This window comes from Nicotiana tabacum, chromosome 22 (assembly GCF_000715075.1).
Source record: "Nicotiana tabacum cultivar K326 chromosome 22, ASM71507v2, whole genome shotgun sequence".
Taxonomy (NCBI): Eukaryota; Viridiplantae; Streptophyta; class Magnoliopsida; order Solanales; family Solanaceae; genus Nicotiana; species Nicotiana tabacum.
Window position 1 is genome coordinate 228,046,167 of NC_134101.1, and position 17,030 is coordinate 228,063,196.

The following is a 17,030-nucleotide window of genomic DNA, read 5'->3' on the forward strand; positions in this document are numbered from 1 at the left end:
TTATACCTCATACAAAACGAGCCTTAATATGTTTGGTACTACAAGTTTCATAAGAATTATATCTACGTAAATAGAGTATAGTTTATTTAGAATCATATGTATCAAAAATCTTCATTTCTTTCTTGAATTTCATACTCATTAACTAAGTTCACATGAATTTAAGAGTATATTTTATTAGATAAATCAGTGCGATAAAGTGTTGAATTCGATGGACCGTGACATCAAAGGCTACTTGATCATTTATAAATATCTTCACGCGTATTTAATATCTTCTCGAAAACCCTTCAACAAAACCTCCACAGATAAATAACGGAAAAAAAAAAAAAAACACAACAAGAACAAGAAAAAGCGAAAAAGAAGAAGAATATGTCAACTATTTTTGTTGTAGAAGAAAATGAAGATTTGTTTGATAGTTTACCTGATGCCATTGTGTTAACAATCTTCGACAAAGTTCAAGATTGTAAATCCCTTTGCATTTTCTCATCTCTTTGTAAACGTTTTCACTCTCTTATTACCAAAACACAAAATATTTCCCTCACAATTCCACCTCAAAATCACCACAAATCAAATTCCAATACAAATCAACTTTTTCGGTTTTTTAACAGAGTTTTTCTGAAACCATTTCAGTTTTTACTTCGCCAAATTACAAAATGGAACCCTATTTGTATCCAGAAAAATGATGGCTATAATTGTAATTGTACTTTTTCTTATACTTCTCCAGCTGAAATTCTGAGAAATTTCAGCGAAATCAAGCAATTAGAAATTCGACTTGCCGCCGGCGAAAATATTGGTTTGAAAAATTCCGGCGATTCGTTGCTGAAATGGAAAGCAGAGTTCGGAAGTCAATTGAAACATTGTTTGATCGTCGGAGGAACGTCGATTTCTCGGATTCACGAAAATCAAGGTGGAGAAGAAACCGAAACTGAAACCGAAAATGTTGGTATTATACAACGAGGCGATTCAGTAGAATCGCTACGAATGACAAACGATGAGTTGAAATTGCGAATTGTGTGGATAATTTCGTGTTTAATAGCAGCATCAACGCGGCATTGTTTATTAGAAGAAACGATTAAGGAGAAGAAAATGCTGGAAAAAGTAGTGATTACGGACGATATTGGTCAAGGAATTTGTTCTATGAACTGCGAACAAGCAGAAGAAATGAGGAGAAATACGAGGGTATTTTCGTCCAACAGGTATTTTAGCCTTATGAAACATTTATATGCTAGTAAAAATAGGGAGAACTTCTAATATATAAATTTGTTTTCCGCTCTCTGTTTTTCACTATTAGTAGTAGTAACAGTGAAGGAAGCTTTGGAGCAATAATTAAGTAATCTTTGTGTGATATATAGATAAGAGTTCGAGCCATGGATACAATCACTAATGATTGTCTATGTGACACCCTTGGGATGCCGTTGTTCCTCGGACTATGCATGAATACAGATGCCTTGTGCCCGGGCTCCCTATTAGTAGTAGTAATAGTATATGAGTAGTTTGGTGCATTAAACTCCCGTTCAGTGCATTAAGCTCCCTCTTATACGGAGTCTGGAAATGCGCGGATTCTCCAAAATGTTATCGCATTCGTGTCGGATCCTCCAAAAATACACTACTTTTGAAGGATCCGACACGCACCCGGCAACATCTTTGGAGAGTCCGAACAACATAAGAGTCAGACCATATAATGCACACAGTCTTATCTTACATTCTTACCAGAGATTGTTTCTGCGATTTAAACCTGTGAACTCTCTATTACACAACATCAACTTTTACCTTAGCCGTTGCATCAAGGTTCCCTCCCATTAGCAGTAGTAGTAGAAGATTTATATATTTACTTTTATCTTTGTTTAATTTAATATTGATGGAGATGAATTTAAATGAAAAAATATGGTTAGTGAGATATCATATAATTGATTTCGATTTGTTCGGGACTAAAACATTGTTGTTATTGTTGTTTAGGTCGAAGGTGCCGGCATTGAAGGTGAAAATGTGGTACGTGCCGGAGCTAGAGTTGCCGGCGAAAGGTTGCGTGATGAAGGGGGCGACTTTGGTGGTGGTGAAGCCGGTAGAAGAGTGGAGCAAGGCGGATGATGGCAGAGATTTGGTGGCCGGAGGGTTTGGTTTCGCTAGAGAAGGGAAAGAGGAGAAGGTGTTTGATGAGGTTGCGAAAGAGTTGGTGAAGCTGAAGAGAAGTTACAGTCTTGAAATGAATTCCTTTTGAGTTTTCCTATTGAGGTTGGTTTTGGACAATTTTGTTTTGGGGGTGGGGTGGGGTGTATGGGGTGGGGTGAGTAAATACTAACTACTACAATTTGTTGTAAATGGACTTGTATAATTCTTTTGATGCTTTCCTAAGTTATTTGGTCCATATATTTATGTTTATTATAGGAAATTTACTTGTTAAAATTCTTCGCTTGTAATATTTTATTTTTTTTAGTTTTCCACCCGGTGTCCAGTACCTTCATTGAAACTCGATTATATTTGGATTCGCGCCACGTAGGGTTTCATTCGGGGAAAGCGTTCTTTATCAATGATTTTTCCATATCCAGGGTTCGAACTCGAGACCTCTGATTAAGAGAAAAGCAGTTTTATCCACTGCACCACATCTTTTGGTGGTCTTCGCTTGTAAATTAAGAAATTGAAATGACGATCACAGTAGGAGATGTTGAAATTCAAATATAAACACAGAGCCAACGTAGCGGAAATTATACAAGGAACGTACCTTCAACCATAGTTGTTCAAGTGTTGTAGAATTGCCTTGTAAAACTTTGACAAAAAACCTAGGGAGTCTTCTAGCCTGTGTCTATCGTAGAATGCCAGATTGATGGAGTCACAAGCGTATTTATAGGTAGGCTAGGGACTCTTAGGCAAATACTTTAGCCCTAGGGACTTCTCCATAAATTATAATTACCCTAGGGACTTCTAATATATGATAATTTCTTTCCATTAAAGAAACTATCATATATGCATAACTACAAAATATTATCTTATATATTATTTCCTTTGGAAGACAAGATAAATAATTTATTACCTTATATGTGAGCCACACTAAAAGTCTCTAGAAGAGACGGTTATTTCTAACATTCTCCCACTTGGCCCACATACTAAAATCAGATAATCGTTTATGAGAGATAAACATATAATATGGCCATAAACTTTATCATTCAACTAAAAGTTATGCAACAACCACTTTAACTAGAATATATTATTACACGAATCATGACGGTCATGCTCTTAAACAAACACTTCCTTCCATGTATTACAATGCACAATACATTCTAACAAAGTGTCAACAACTTTATGAATGAACTTAATATAAGTCATTCAGAGTCCAACTTTATTGATCCAATGATCACAAAATAATACATGAAAAACAAAAAATGTGCACTGTCATGTATATCAAAATAAACATAATGTCTAGACAAATTGTTAGAGAGCAAAACAAGACTAAATTGAGCAACTAATCCTCATATGGGTTACATGATCCTTGAAAATATTAGCCGACAGACCTTTAGTCAATGGATCAGCAATCATCAAAGTAGTACTAAAATGCTCAAAATTCACATCTTGCTTCTTCACATAGTCTCTAACCATCAAGTACTTTATGTCGATGTGCTTGTTTCGGCTACCACTTCTATTATTCTTAGAAAAGAAAACTGCAGCTGAATTGTCACAAAAAATTCTCAATAGCCTTGAAATGGAATCGACAATCCTAAGGCCGGAGATAAAAAATTTCAACCATAATGTCTGTGATGTAGCTTCATAGCATGCTATAAATTCAGCTTCCATTGTGGATGTTGTAACAATGGTCTGCTTGACACTTCTCCAAGAAACAACACCTCCAGCAAGAAGGAAAATGTGTCCTAAAGTAGATTTACCAGTGTCTTTGCATCCACCCAGATCAGAGTCTGAATATCCAATCACCTCCAATGAGTCAGAGCATTTGTATGCGAGCTTAAAATCTTTGGTTCCTTGCAAATATCTCAAGACCCTTTTACGAGCTTTCCAATGGTCAAGACCAGAGTTACTTTGATATCTACCAAGCATTCCTACCGCAAAAGCAATATTAGGTCTAGTACAAACCTGTGCATACATAAGACTCCCAACAAGGGAAGCATATGGAATGTCTTTCATTTGCTCCTTTTCTAATGTATTTTGTGGACATTGATTCAATGAGAATTTGTCACCTTTAATTATGGGTGCTGCTATAGGTGAACAGTTCTTCATCCTGAATCTTTCCAGAATTCTTTCAATGTAGGCCTTTTGAGACAGTCCAAGTAATCTTTGGGATCTGTCTCTGTGAATCTCTATGCCAATGACATACGATACTTCACCCATATCCTTCGTCTCAAAATTCTGGATAAGGAACTGTTTAGTCTCGTGCAACAATCCCAAATCACTACTTGCAAGCAAAATATCATCCACATATAGGACTAAAAAAAATATATTTTCTCCCACTTATCTTAAGGTATATACACTGATCAATGATGTTCTCCGTAAATCCAAATGAAGAAACAACATTATGAAATTTAATATACCATTGGCGGGAAGCTTGTTTTAGCCCATAAATGGATTTATTCAACTTGCAAACAAGGTGACTTTTGTCCTTATCACAAAATCCTTTAGGCTGACACATGTATACCTCCTCTTCAAGATCTCCATTCAGGAAAGTTGTTTTCACATCCATTTGATATAACTCTAAATCAAAATGAGCTACTAATGCCATGATTATTCTCAATGAATCCTTCTTTGATACTGGAGAGAAGGTTTCATGGTAATCAATGCCTTCCCTTTGTAAAATACTTGGCTACAAGTCTGGCTTTATATCGTTCGATATTACCAGATGAGTCTCTTTTAGTTTTAAAGACCCACTTGGAACCTATGGTAGAGGGTCCCTTTGGTAATTCGACGTGATCCCAGACTTTATTTTTAGCCATAGATTCTAACTCTTCTTTCATGGCATCATACCAAAGTGTGGAGTTTTCCGCACTCACGGCTTGTGAAAACGAGCATGGATCATTTTCTAGTTCAATATCATAATCAGACTCTTGGAGATATACAACATAGTCGCTAGAATTGCTGATTTTCGAATTCTTGAGGATTTTCTCACTCCCACTGATTGAGACACTTCTTCAGTGGGTTCATGTAAAGTGGGTTGATTTTCATGTGGCTCCTCAAGTGGTGGTGGATCTTGAACTTGTTGTTGTTTATATAATTCATGAGAATTTTTCGGAGCAACATTCAAGTTCCCAATATATAAAGGTACCACAGGTGGTTCCCTTATTTTTTCCAATTCCACCTTTTGAGTAAAACCATTCTCAGTCTCTTTATGCTCCTCAAGAAATTTAGCGTTTCTAGCTTCAACAATTTTAGGAGAATGAGAAGGACAATAAAACCTAAATCCCTTAGAGTTAACTGCATAGTCTATAAAATAACCGCTTATTGTTCTTTCATCCAACTTCTTTAGTTGTGGGTTATAAACCCTCACTTCAGTTGGACATCCCCAAACATGTAAATGATTTAAACTAGGTTCCCATCCTTTCCATAACTCAAAAGGTGTCTTGGGGACAGCCTTGGATGGAACCCTATTTAAAATATACACAACGGTTTTTAAGGCTTTACTCTATAAGGATAAAGGTAAACTTGATCTGCTAATCATGCTTCTTACCATGTCCATTAATGTCCGATTTCTTCTTTCTGCCACACCATTTTGTTGTGGTGTTCCTGGCATGGTATATTGAGCAATTATAGCTTCACTTACAAGGAACTCAACAAATGGACCCTTAACATGTCCCTTATCTGTATACCTACCATAGTATTCTCCACCCTTATCAGATCTTACAATTTTGATCTGAGCAGCAGTTTGTTTCTATACTTCTGTCTTGTAGACTTTAAAAGCATCAAGTGCTTCTGATTTGTTAAACAGAAAATAGAGATACATATATCTTGAATAGTCATCAATAAACGCGATAAAATATCTCTCACCATTCAAGCAAAGGGTAGGAAAAGGTCCACATATGTCTGTATGTATGATCTCAAGTAATTGAGAATCCCTTTTGGCACCTTTAATTGTTCTGCTTACCCTTTATGCAGTCCACAATTCCTAAAGTCAGAAAAATCAAGAGCTTTTACAACTCCATCATTAACCAACCTTTTGACTCTATCAATAGAGATGTGTCCCAATCTCTTGTGCCAAAGACTAGATGAGTTCTCATTGATAATACATCGCTTAATGCCAATTTCTTTATCATGCAAAGTTAAAACATTGCATTCAAATGTAGGGTCTACCTCAAGTTTATATAAATTTCCATTCAAATTTCCAAAACCAATAACTTTATTATTTTTCAAAAGTTTCACAGAAGGATAATGAAAATTCAAATCATATCCATTAATCGACAGCCTTGAAAGAGAAATTAAATTTCTAGAATATTCTGGAACATAAAAAGTATTTTCTAAATCTAAGTGAAAACCATCCTTCAAAATGAGCATATAAGTCCCTACGCCTTCCACACGTGAACGTGTCCTATTGCCAGAATAGACGTATTGTTCACTTCCTATCGGCTTCCTCTGAGTTAGAAAGCCCTGCATGACTTTGGCAATGTGAATTGTAGCACCAGAATCAATCTACCATGTATTATCAGAAATTTCAGTAAAGTTAGATTTAAAACATATAAAGGTAAAATTACCTTTCTTCTCAAGTCATTTCTTGTATTTCAGGCAATCCTTCTTCCAGTGTCCCTTCTTCTTACAGAAACGACAAGCATCTTTGTCAAATGTGCTTTTCTTCTTTATGGGAACACTTTTGCCCTTCTTTGCATTTCTCTTACCATGAGTCACCATATTAACACTTTCAGGTATCTCATGCTTCAACTCTTCTTCTTGAACACACATGGTCAAAAGTTCATTGATTGACCATTTATCCTTATGTGTGCTGTAAGAAATCTTGAATGGACCATATTCCGCAGGAAGGGAGTTGAGAATGAAATGCACAAGAAATGGTTCAGACATATCCATATCAAGGGACTTGAGTTTAGCAACAATGTCTCTCATCTCCATAATGTGCTCACGCATTGTACGACTTCTGTCGAAAGTCATACTTGAGAACCTCTTCATAAGGGTGCTGACCAATGCCTTGTCAGAGATTACGAATTGTTCATCAATTGCCTTCATGTAAGCTTTGACCTTATCACTATTAGGAATAGAACTCCTAATGCTTTGGCTTATGTGAGCTTTTATGAGCATTAAACTTAAGCAATTAGATCGCTCCCACTGCTCATAATTAGCCGTAACAGCTGACGTACTTGATTCCATGGGAATAGGTGGTTCATCCACACGGAGTTCCAGGGATAAAGACACTCAAAATGACATCTCTTAATCAACTTAAACTGAATATTGATTATATAGTCAAAATGGGCACATCAAATAAAGACACTACATGTGCATCGCCCTTTAATAAGTTGATAATCTTTACAATAAGTACTAATATTACCAATATAATTTGAGTCACAGTATAATTTGAGTCATAGCAAAACCTTCAGGGATACCAAACCACACAGTGACAGAACACACAATCACATGACGTGATGTTTAAAACCTTAATAAAACTATTATTAATAGTATTATCAGTTAAAACTTTATGCGAGATCATATAAATTCTTTATTATTAAAGATAGAAACCAGATTCTAATAACAAAAATTAATTTTGTCAAGACTGTAAACGGAGCCAAGATGCATGAAAATTGCTTTATGAAACATGAATGAAAACGCACGGTGAGCAGATAACCAATATTCATAGACATCTTTGTTTCAAAATAGATTTTATCGATTTTTCTTTTTTTACTCAAAACAAAACACCCACCAACAAACTAATGATCATATCCTTCAATTGGTACTTAATTTCCGCATCTAATTATTACACCAATTATCAATATTATTAAGGAAGGAATAAAAAGCACAAACATACTTGAAGGAATATCGTTTTGGCATATAAAGTGTGAACTAATTCTCTATGATTACGTTTTGCCTTCAATTGTCAAAACAGTAAACAAACACTACATCTTGCCCCATTAAATTATCCTATTCTTGAAATCGAATCGCAACACAGAGTAAAAGATAACAAGGCTGGTTTTGAGTATGTGAAAACTGATGCGGTAAGCCAAAACTTTTACTCTTATATATCCGTAATTTTCATCAAAATATAACGTCAAACAACATAGCTAAAGGGTGGCTCTGATACCACATGTTGAAATTCAAATATAAGCACAGAGACAACGCAGCGGAAATTATACAAGGAACGTACCTTCAACCATAATTGTTCAAGTGTTGTAGAATCGCCTTGTAAAACTTTGACAGAAAACCTGGGGAGTCTTCTAGCATGTGTCTATCGTATGATGCCAGACTGATGGAGTCACATGCGTATTCATAGATAGGCTAGGGACTCTTAGGCAAATGCTCTAACCCTAGGGACTTCTCCATAAATTATAATTACCCTAGGGACTTCTAATATATGATAATTTCTTTCCATTAAAGAAACTACCATATATGCATAACTACAAAATATTATCTTATATATTATTTTCTTTGGAAGACAAGATAAATAATTTATTACCTTATATGTAAGCCACACTAAAAGTCTCTCACAATTATTTCTAAAAGGAGATTATTACTTGAAACCCAACAAAAGCATAAAAAGTTAGTAGGTGACTTTTTTCTGATTCTAAATTTTAGCAGGCCAAGTTGCTCGACTTTTGTACTTGTGCAAGGACAGTGTTACCAATTATGATAGTAAGGGGTACACATATTAAATGTATTGGTTTAGGAAGCGCGTGTGATCTATATCACTGAGTATATAATATTAAAAATAATATATATTATTAAATAATGTATTTGAGTTATTAAAGAAAAAAGTATTTTATTATGAGTTTAGGCTTTACCTTCTATTACCAAAGCTATCCAATTATCTTCTTTCTTTTGAGATTACTTAGTATAATATACTAAATAAAAAGAAATTAAATGATAAGGTTGGCGTGATAGTCTATTTATCTCCTCTAAATTTTGCTTTTGAACTTTATGAGTAATAGTTAAGATATTTGAACTTGACATATATATATAATAATATTAGGTAATATGTGTAGATATCGATATAATGTAATTTCATATACTACTCTATTCAAGTAAGGTACATCTTATATTTAAAAAAAAAAAGCACCAGAAGAACATGAAATACCCATGAGTTTAAGAATATAATTAAAAAAAGTTTACTTTTCATGCGGTTCAATTCCTAATGAAAATCACAGTTCAAAGAAAAATTCAGGAGTTAAAAAAGAAAAGAAGAATAACAGCAACATGAAAATGCCTAATAAAATGCAACAAAATATCTGAGATATACAAAAGTAAACAAACTAAAGTACTATCTCAAATGTCTACAATCTTCATCTTCAACAATTATTTAAAAGGCAGAAAATAGAAGAATTCAGAAGGTTAAGTAAAGAATTCTACTCCATTAAATTTAAAACTCTTTTTCGCTTTTCAAATAAAGAATCTGAAATCTAACAGAGTTGATAAAGTAATAAGTACTACTCCCTTCGCTCCAAATAAGTGATAAATTTATTTTTTTATTTAGTCCAAAATAAGTGTCCATTTATATGATCAAGAAAGAATTTAATTTATTTTTACAAAATTAGCCTTAAGTACATATCCCTAAAAAAAATTCTTACTCCTCATATTAAATATTTAATTAAGGATAGTTTAGTCATACTAGGTATTTTTGTATAAAATTTAGTATTTTCTTAATGGGCGTGCCAAAAGCAAATTGGTCACTTATTGTGAACCGGAGGTAATATAGCTTTATCATATTTATCAATACAACTTAATTACTCCCTCCGATTCACAATAAGTGACCAATTTGTTTTTTTATTTTGGTTCAAAATAAGTGTCCAGTTATGTAATCAAGAAAGAATTCAATTTATTTTTACAAAATAACTCCTATGTACATATCCTTAAAAAGTTTTCTTACTCCTCACATTAAATGTTTAGTTAGGGGTAGTTTAGTCATAGTAGGTATTTTTATATAAAATTTAGTATTTTTTTAATGGGCGTGCTAAAAGCAAATTGGTCACTTATTATGAACCGGATGGAGTATTATTTACTCCGTCCATTATAGCTATCTTCCAGCAATTGTCTTTTCATTTTGATGGTTGATTATAGTATAAATTTATTCATTTATTAGAAAATAAATTTACTCGTTGGTACAAGAATATTCTTAAAGTAGGATTTTAAAAAAAGGGTAAAATGGTGTTTAATTTTTGTATGGGTATTTTGGTAACCAGCATTCTAGCTTTTTATATTTTCTCTTCGTTGTGGGACTTCATTTATTATTTCTTAAGAGATGTGCAAAGTCCATAATGAACAAGTAAACATGAACGGATAGAATAACTGATGGAGTAGATAATTAGTTGTGTTGTCATCATTAAAATTTGAGAAAAGTAATTATTCTCAATTCACATCATGATTAGGGACCATACCTAGCATTTCGTTCTTCTGAATTTGTGATTTTGAAGCTTCAGTATAACAATGAAATTTGTAAACCTGTTGCTTCCAAGAAGCTCATGTTATTTTAAAAAAAAATTATATTTAATCATTCGATATTCAAAGTTTGCTAGCTTAACTAATTTATATTTGCATGAGATATGTATATTAAGAGGTAAAGTACTTTAAATCGAAAAGTTCGTATTTTTAGTGCTCGAACTTGAAACTTAGTTAAGAATGGGTATCTCAAACAACTTATCAAACCACTCTAGGGGTGTCAATGGATATTCGAAAACCGATTAAACCGACTGAACCGTACCGCACCGAACCGATTTTTAGGTTTCTTTTTAAGAAATCGTAGGTTTTTATATAAATATATAACCGCACCGATAATTAGGGTAGGTTTTTTATTTTATAAAAATAAACCGAAAAAATACCGAACCGTACCAGATAAATTTTACATGTAGAAAATATATTTATTTAGTAAGTTTAAAAATAATAATGCATTAAATTTTCTTTGAGCCTTGGAATTATGAAAACTATTACAAGCCAACAAGTAATTAAATTCAAAATACTAATTCCTAAAACCTATTATGCTAATTCTACTTAAACTAAGTTATTTCAAGTATCTTTATTAGCAAGACATAAAGTATTCTAGCGATTATGAGTAGCAAACTACAATATATTAAATATGTTTCCTTTCATATAATTTAGATTTATCTTTTTGAATATTTAATCTTCTATAGACTTTATTTTTGAGTCCCAGCTTGGTATATCTTTCAACTTGTGTGATTAATATTTTCTTTGCCTTTGTTTGATTTCTTTTACGCTGTTGTAGAATAGTTGATGGATCTATACTCTAGCCATCTTTTTTTTAATTCGTCACCCTTTAAACAGTTAAAATGTCAAGAGAGTTTTGCTAAGTCCTATAAAAGAACGTATGTTATTGCAATTCTACTTCTACTGGTGAATTTTACATGATATTAAAAAAAATACCGAAAATTAACCGAACCGTACCGATACCGAAGAGAAACCAACATGATTGGGACAGTTTCGAAAAGTCTAATTTTGGTTATACATAATAGAATAACCGAAAAATTGGTATGATACAAATTTTATAAAATAACCGGCCGAACCGAACCATTGACACCCCTACACCACTCGACGCAAGGGCATATCTAGGATTCTATAAGACACGTGAATCCATTCTCCCATCCATAGATTATGTATAATAATATTATATTTTTTTGAAAGTATTTAAATATATGTGTGTGCACTTAAGTTCAAAGTATCATATGATGTGATGATTATTGGATGCACCTTTCTAAGCGCGACTACGAATTCAAATATTACATCAATCTTCTAGAATTAGGTGCCGATATGAGATGGGCATATTTGGTGTCACTTGTTGTGTATTAATTAAGTACTTTTTTTTTCTTCTTGTTTTGTTTATTTTCAAAAATTTCACATTTTAAAATTTCTATTCTTCTTTTGTCACTATAAAGTCTTACATGATTAAATTAATTGAGTATACAATGGATGATATATCATATAGTCAATGAGTATAACTGATCTCAATAATTTCAACATAGAGTATAAGATATAGACGTAAGAAAATTACTAATTTAAAAAATAATAATTTTGAACTTAGAAAATTACTAATTTAAAAAACAATAATTTTGAACTTATAATTCCAAAAATGTAATGGGCGCAATAGTAAAAACTAAAGGTTGATGCTGGTTAAGCCGAATACTCTACCCCTGATTACGCCCAACTATGCATCCTAAAAGCTCTAGTGATCACTGCAAATATAATCCGATATAAGAGACTGGAGTCAAATCCCACAGAGAATTAAGGCTTAGCTACAACTGTTCAATATTACTAAGAAACACGAGTTCGAACAATTCTTATGCTATAAAGATTAAGATTTATATTTTTAACTAATTAACTAACAACTATTAAAAGTAGTAAAATTTATTAACTAAGGAGGATGGAGTTGGAGACAAAATTAAGAATTATGATTTTCCTAATATTCGGAATCCTTTCCGCTACATATCCTATAATATTTTCTAAATATTCTCTACCAATTGTGAGTACTTCGGTTGTCGTAATTCTCTTCCAAGCAACTACCACAATTTACATGTATTCTCCCGAACTACGCTAGCTGGCACTACTTCACCCCTCACTAAGATCGCACAAAGACTTTATTATTCCTATTCTCACCTATAAACCATCCGTATTGATTCCTCACATACGTTAGGAGTGATGTTGTTCAACAAATACCTAAATATTTACCCTTTTCCAAGCAATACACACTAAATAGACACAGTCAATTGAGGGCCTTTTCAATCAACAACAGTAAAAGCGTAGTTGAACAAGTAGAGAAAAGTCAATGGCAAATTTATATTAAACATGGTAGAAAATCATCCCCCAAAAGGTTCCATCAAACCTAGATTAGAGAGTTTAGCTACTCATAATTGTATAAACAATCATGATAATATTCAAAAGTACTAAAAGTACATATTAAAGAAGAATAGAGAGAAAAACTTTTGTGATTCGTTGCTTCCAAGTATTCCGTAACCTTTACCTCTCCAATAATGTCTCTCCCTAAAAACTAATTTTAAGAGGTATTTATATGGTAGGGCCAAAGTATACACGTCTAAAATTAAGGAGGAAATAAAAGTAGCTCGGATAAGCATCGTCAGCACTGGACATCATTAGAGGCGCCAAAATACATTGCAAGGCACCATTAGAGGCGCCAACGTTGATGCCCTGGACAAAGCCTTGCACTATCTAAGGCTGTGACTTTTCATGCCTTGCAATGTCTAAGGTTGTGACTTTTCATGGCCTTGCAATGTCTAAGGCTGTGACTTTTCATGGCCTTGCAATGTCTTCTTTTATTGCTCTATTTTATAGCTTTGAGGTACTATTTTGTGTAACTTTTCTTCACTTCATATCCCGGTATTCCTACACGTAAAATAAACTCAATTAAGCTCAATTGCCTCACGAATTAGCATCCAAACAATAAACAAATAAGGGGAATAAAGTCAAAATATATAAAATTATAGCACGATATCAGCCCCGTCGCATAAAAATCCTGAGTCCGCCGCTTCTCGGCTCGATTGTCTTTTACCACACATTCCTTTTGTGTTCTTCTTTTCACGTTTTCGAGCAGGTAAATCTTCACTCCCATTGTCTTTCTACTACACTTTTCCACGTGTCTTCTTTTTTCAAGTTTTCCAGCAGACAAATCTGCAAATTCACTAATATTTCCAATTGAAACAATGAATTCAATCTGAAGTATGGAAGAGAAAAAAATTTCGAGGCGAAGGTTTGAATTACAACATTGGCCAAGAAAATTTATGCATAGGTCAAACTTACAATATGTTGAAATAGATAGACAGTTTAAACAACAGTAGTCACAAATACAATTCTCAATCAATAAGGTCAAAATGCAATATACGATCAACTAATCGTAGATATATATTTTAGAGTGTCATAAAATAATAAAACGTAAATTCTCAAAAAAGTACATTCCTTTTATTCGTAATAGTATGTAGCATTTACGAATTGAGATTGCTACCATAAAATGTGCCTTTTATTTACACTTTAATTATTAGGCTTCACATGTTTCCTATGAACAATATTAAAGTTATCCCTAACACCTTGTTTGGATAGTTGTTACGCATCACTTCATAATGTATCGTATCGTATTGTATTATACTGTATCGTTTGATAAATACAATGTTTGGATAGATTATGTCGTTTGCCATCGTTTCATGATATCACGCACCATCAATACGAAGAATAAACTTGCAATATTATAAAGAAAAATTATGATACAGGGTAAAATTACTATATAAAAAGGTAGGGTAAATGATAAAATAAAATAATTTAATAATAATAAATGGTGAGATTGAGAGAAAAAGACAAGGTAACGACGCGACCACACCAGATCGATCGTTACATAAACTGACACATTTCATCGTTATGTAACGACAGATTTAACGATACGATACAATAAAATTTAAGTAACAATCAAAACAAACATTGTATTTAAAGTAACAATACGATATGATACAATGGGTAACAACCATCCAAACAAGCTGTAACAGAAAACCCAAAAGTTCCTTCCATTTTCTCTTTAATCCATCAAATTAGTTCACATTCCCCTTTATATAAACTCAAGAACAACAACGCAACTTCAAATTCATATTCTACGATGGCCATTCTTGCAAAAACTTCACCAATTCATTCTCTATCTTTGGTTTTTCTCCTTGTTGCATTCACCATAATCCACCATGCCCAAAGCCAAAATATTGGGCTATGTGTCATCAATTGTGGCCAACAAGCAATCACTTGTGTCATCCGTTGCGGTCCGCCACCTCCATCGGTTACTTGCTATCAAGGTTGCGCGACTAGTGGTATCGGTTGTCTGACCTCCTGTCTCACACCAGCTACGCCACCACCAACCACCCCATCAGCGCCAATGATCTTGGACATGGGGAAAGATATCATTTAGGGAGTGAATGCGAGCTTCAAATACTTGTTGTCTTGACTCAAAATATATATAATTGAAAACTCCTTATATTTTTATATATTAGCACCATCTTCACATGGTGTAGTAATATTAGTTATTTTCAAGTTAATATTCTGAATCCGCCTCTCGTTATGAATAAATAAAGCTTGATGTAGATATTTGAGAGGCTTTTGTTATAATAGTGTTAGCTTGCATGTTTGAACTTTGAACTCTTGTATGGGAGGGTTGTAATGATTGGGCTGATATGAGATGGTACTGGGCGAACTGCACCAATAGCCACTTTTAAGTTTGCTATAAAAAATGTATTCATAATTTATAATGTATTTAAAGATTAGCCAATTCGTCTAAACTTAAGGACTAAATATATATCCTGAATTTTTGAGCTGCTAATTTGAAATTCAGGACTAAGTGTCCTAAATTTTTGAACTGCTAATTTAAGATTCAGGACATAAGATTCGAATTTCTGGACACGATTTTCGAACTTTAGGACACGATGTCCTGAAGTTTGAACTTTGAGGTTTAAACTTTAGGACGTCATGCCCTAAAATTTGAGTAAATTAGTTAATCTTTAAATATATTATAAAGTATAAATACATTTTAAATAACAGGCTTAAAAGTGACTACCCGCTATAATTTCTACGAAGGCCCTGCGGATATTAGTATCATGTAGCTTTTGTTGAACTCTTCGCATACATTCAAGTGTAATAACCAAGTTTATTCTTTGGGTATATAAAGTGGTCCACTATTTAATATTCTTACAATATAATTGTAAATTGAATTTCAATTTTTCTTTTTTATTTAGTCAAAGTACTTTATACTTATGTACTTGACGTCATAGCGAGTTTTGTGCTATTTTTCCCTTTAGCAAAGTACTTCAATTTCACATATTTGAACCTAAGACTCAATTTTCTCTAGTTAAAAAGAACCGAACTAAAAAAAATTCTCATTTTATCTACGAATAATTTTACTTTTCCCTTTAAGAGAACCAACAAAACATGCAAAATAACTTTTAGGTAACGTTTCTAAACTTACTAAATCATATAAATCTCTAACTTGTAGGATTTTAGCATAACAATATGTTAATAATATGTTTTGTGAAAAATTCTGTATACGCCATTGTTCGGGCCAGAGTTTTGAATCATAACGCGGGCCAAGAAAACGTGCACCAATTCCAGGCCGACAAAAAATAAAGTTTCTTGAAAGAAAAAATAATAATGTATAGTTGCTCTCAAAATAATAGCCGAAAAAATATATTTTTGTATGTATACAAGAAATATACAAATTTCATACACTTTTTCGGCTAGTGAATATAAAAACTTTCAGCCGCGAGCTAAATATGATCTTTGCCGTTGTTAAAATTGGTCAAATTACTATAAACAAAGTCCAAAAGATAATAATAATTCAACCCCTTTTATCCGTAATGGTGAGTAACCCTCACGAATTATATTCAAATGGGATTGCCGTTCAACAAGAATAGTTCACATCTTTTGTATGAATAAAGTTGTCCATAACAGAAAACTCAAAACTTTGCTCTACATCCCTCCTATATAATGTCACGTCAAGTTTATGTTTTCGTATCATTTTCTTGAAAAGATATTATATCATCATAGAAGCATCAAGTGATAAGGCAACGGATTTTGGACCCACTAATTCCAATATGGCTTTTCTTGCAACAACTTCACCAATTCATGTTTTAGCTTTGCTTTTGCTTATTTTTGCATCTACCAAAATCCACCATGCTCAAGGTAAATCAATTACAGGGCCATGTGTGGTTGCTTGTAGCAAAAAAACAATCGCTTGTGTTGTTAGATGCAGATTTGCGACAGATAAATGCTCTCAGGATTGTGCGATTGATAGTATCCATTGTGTGAGTTCGTGTCTCCTTCAGAACTCGTCATCACCACCGGCTATGATTTTGGACACGGACGACAGTCGGGACAGAGCTAGCATGAAACATATCAGTAACTTC

General features: G+C 33.3%; 1 protein-coding gene across 1 annotated transcript; it reads left to right on the plus strand.

Moving 5' to 3' along the window:
* Nucleotides 1-267: 267 nt before the first annotated feature.
* Nucleotides 268-2,438, plus strand: LOC107823316 (F-box protein At1g30200). Its single transcript, XM_016649941.2, has 2 exons — nucleotides 268-1,193; nucleotides 1,954-2,438. Exons 1-2 carry the CDS (start codon nucleotides 367-369, stop codon nucleotides 2,213-2,215), a joined length of 1,089 nt encoding a protein of 362 aa, XP_016505427.1. The 5' UTR covers nucleotides 268-366; the 3' UTR covers nucleotides 2,216-2,438.
* Nucleotides 2,439-17,030: the final 14,592 nt, after the last annotated feature.

Bases quoted from the DNA above. Each gene is read 5' to 3' on its own strand.
- LOC107823316 (XM_016649941.2), top strand. From the start codon at position 367: ATGTCAACTATTTTTGTTGTAGAAGAAAATGAAGATTTGTTTGATAGT. The intron at 1,194-1,953 runs GTATTTTAGCCT...ATTGTTGTTTAG, and splicing joins AGGGTATTTTCGTCCAACAG to GTCGAAGGTGCCGGCATTGA.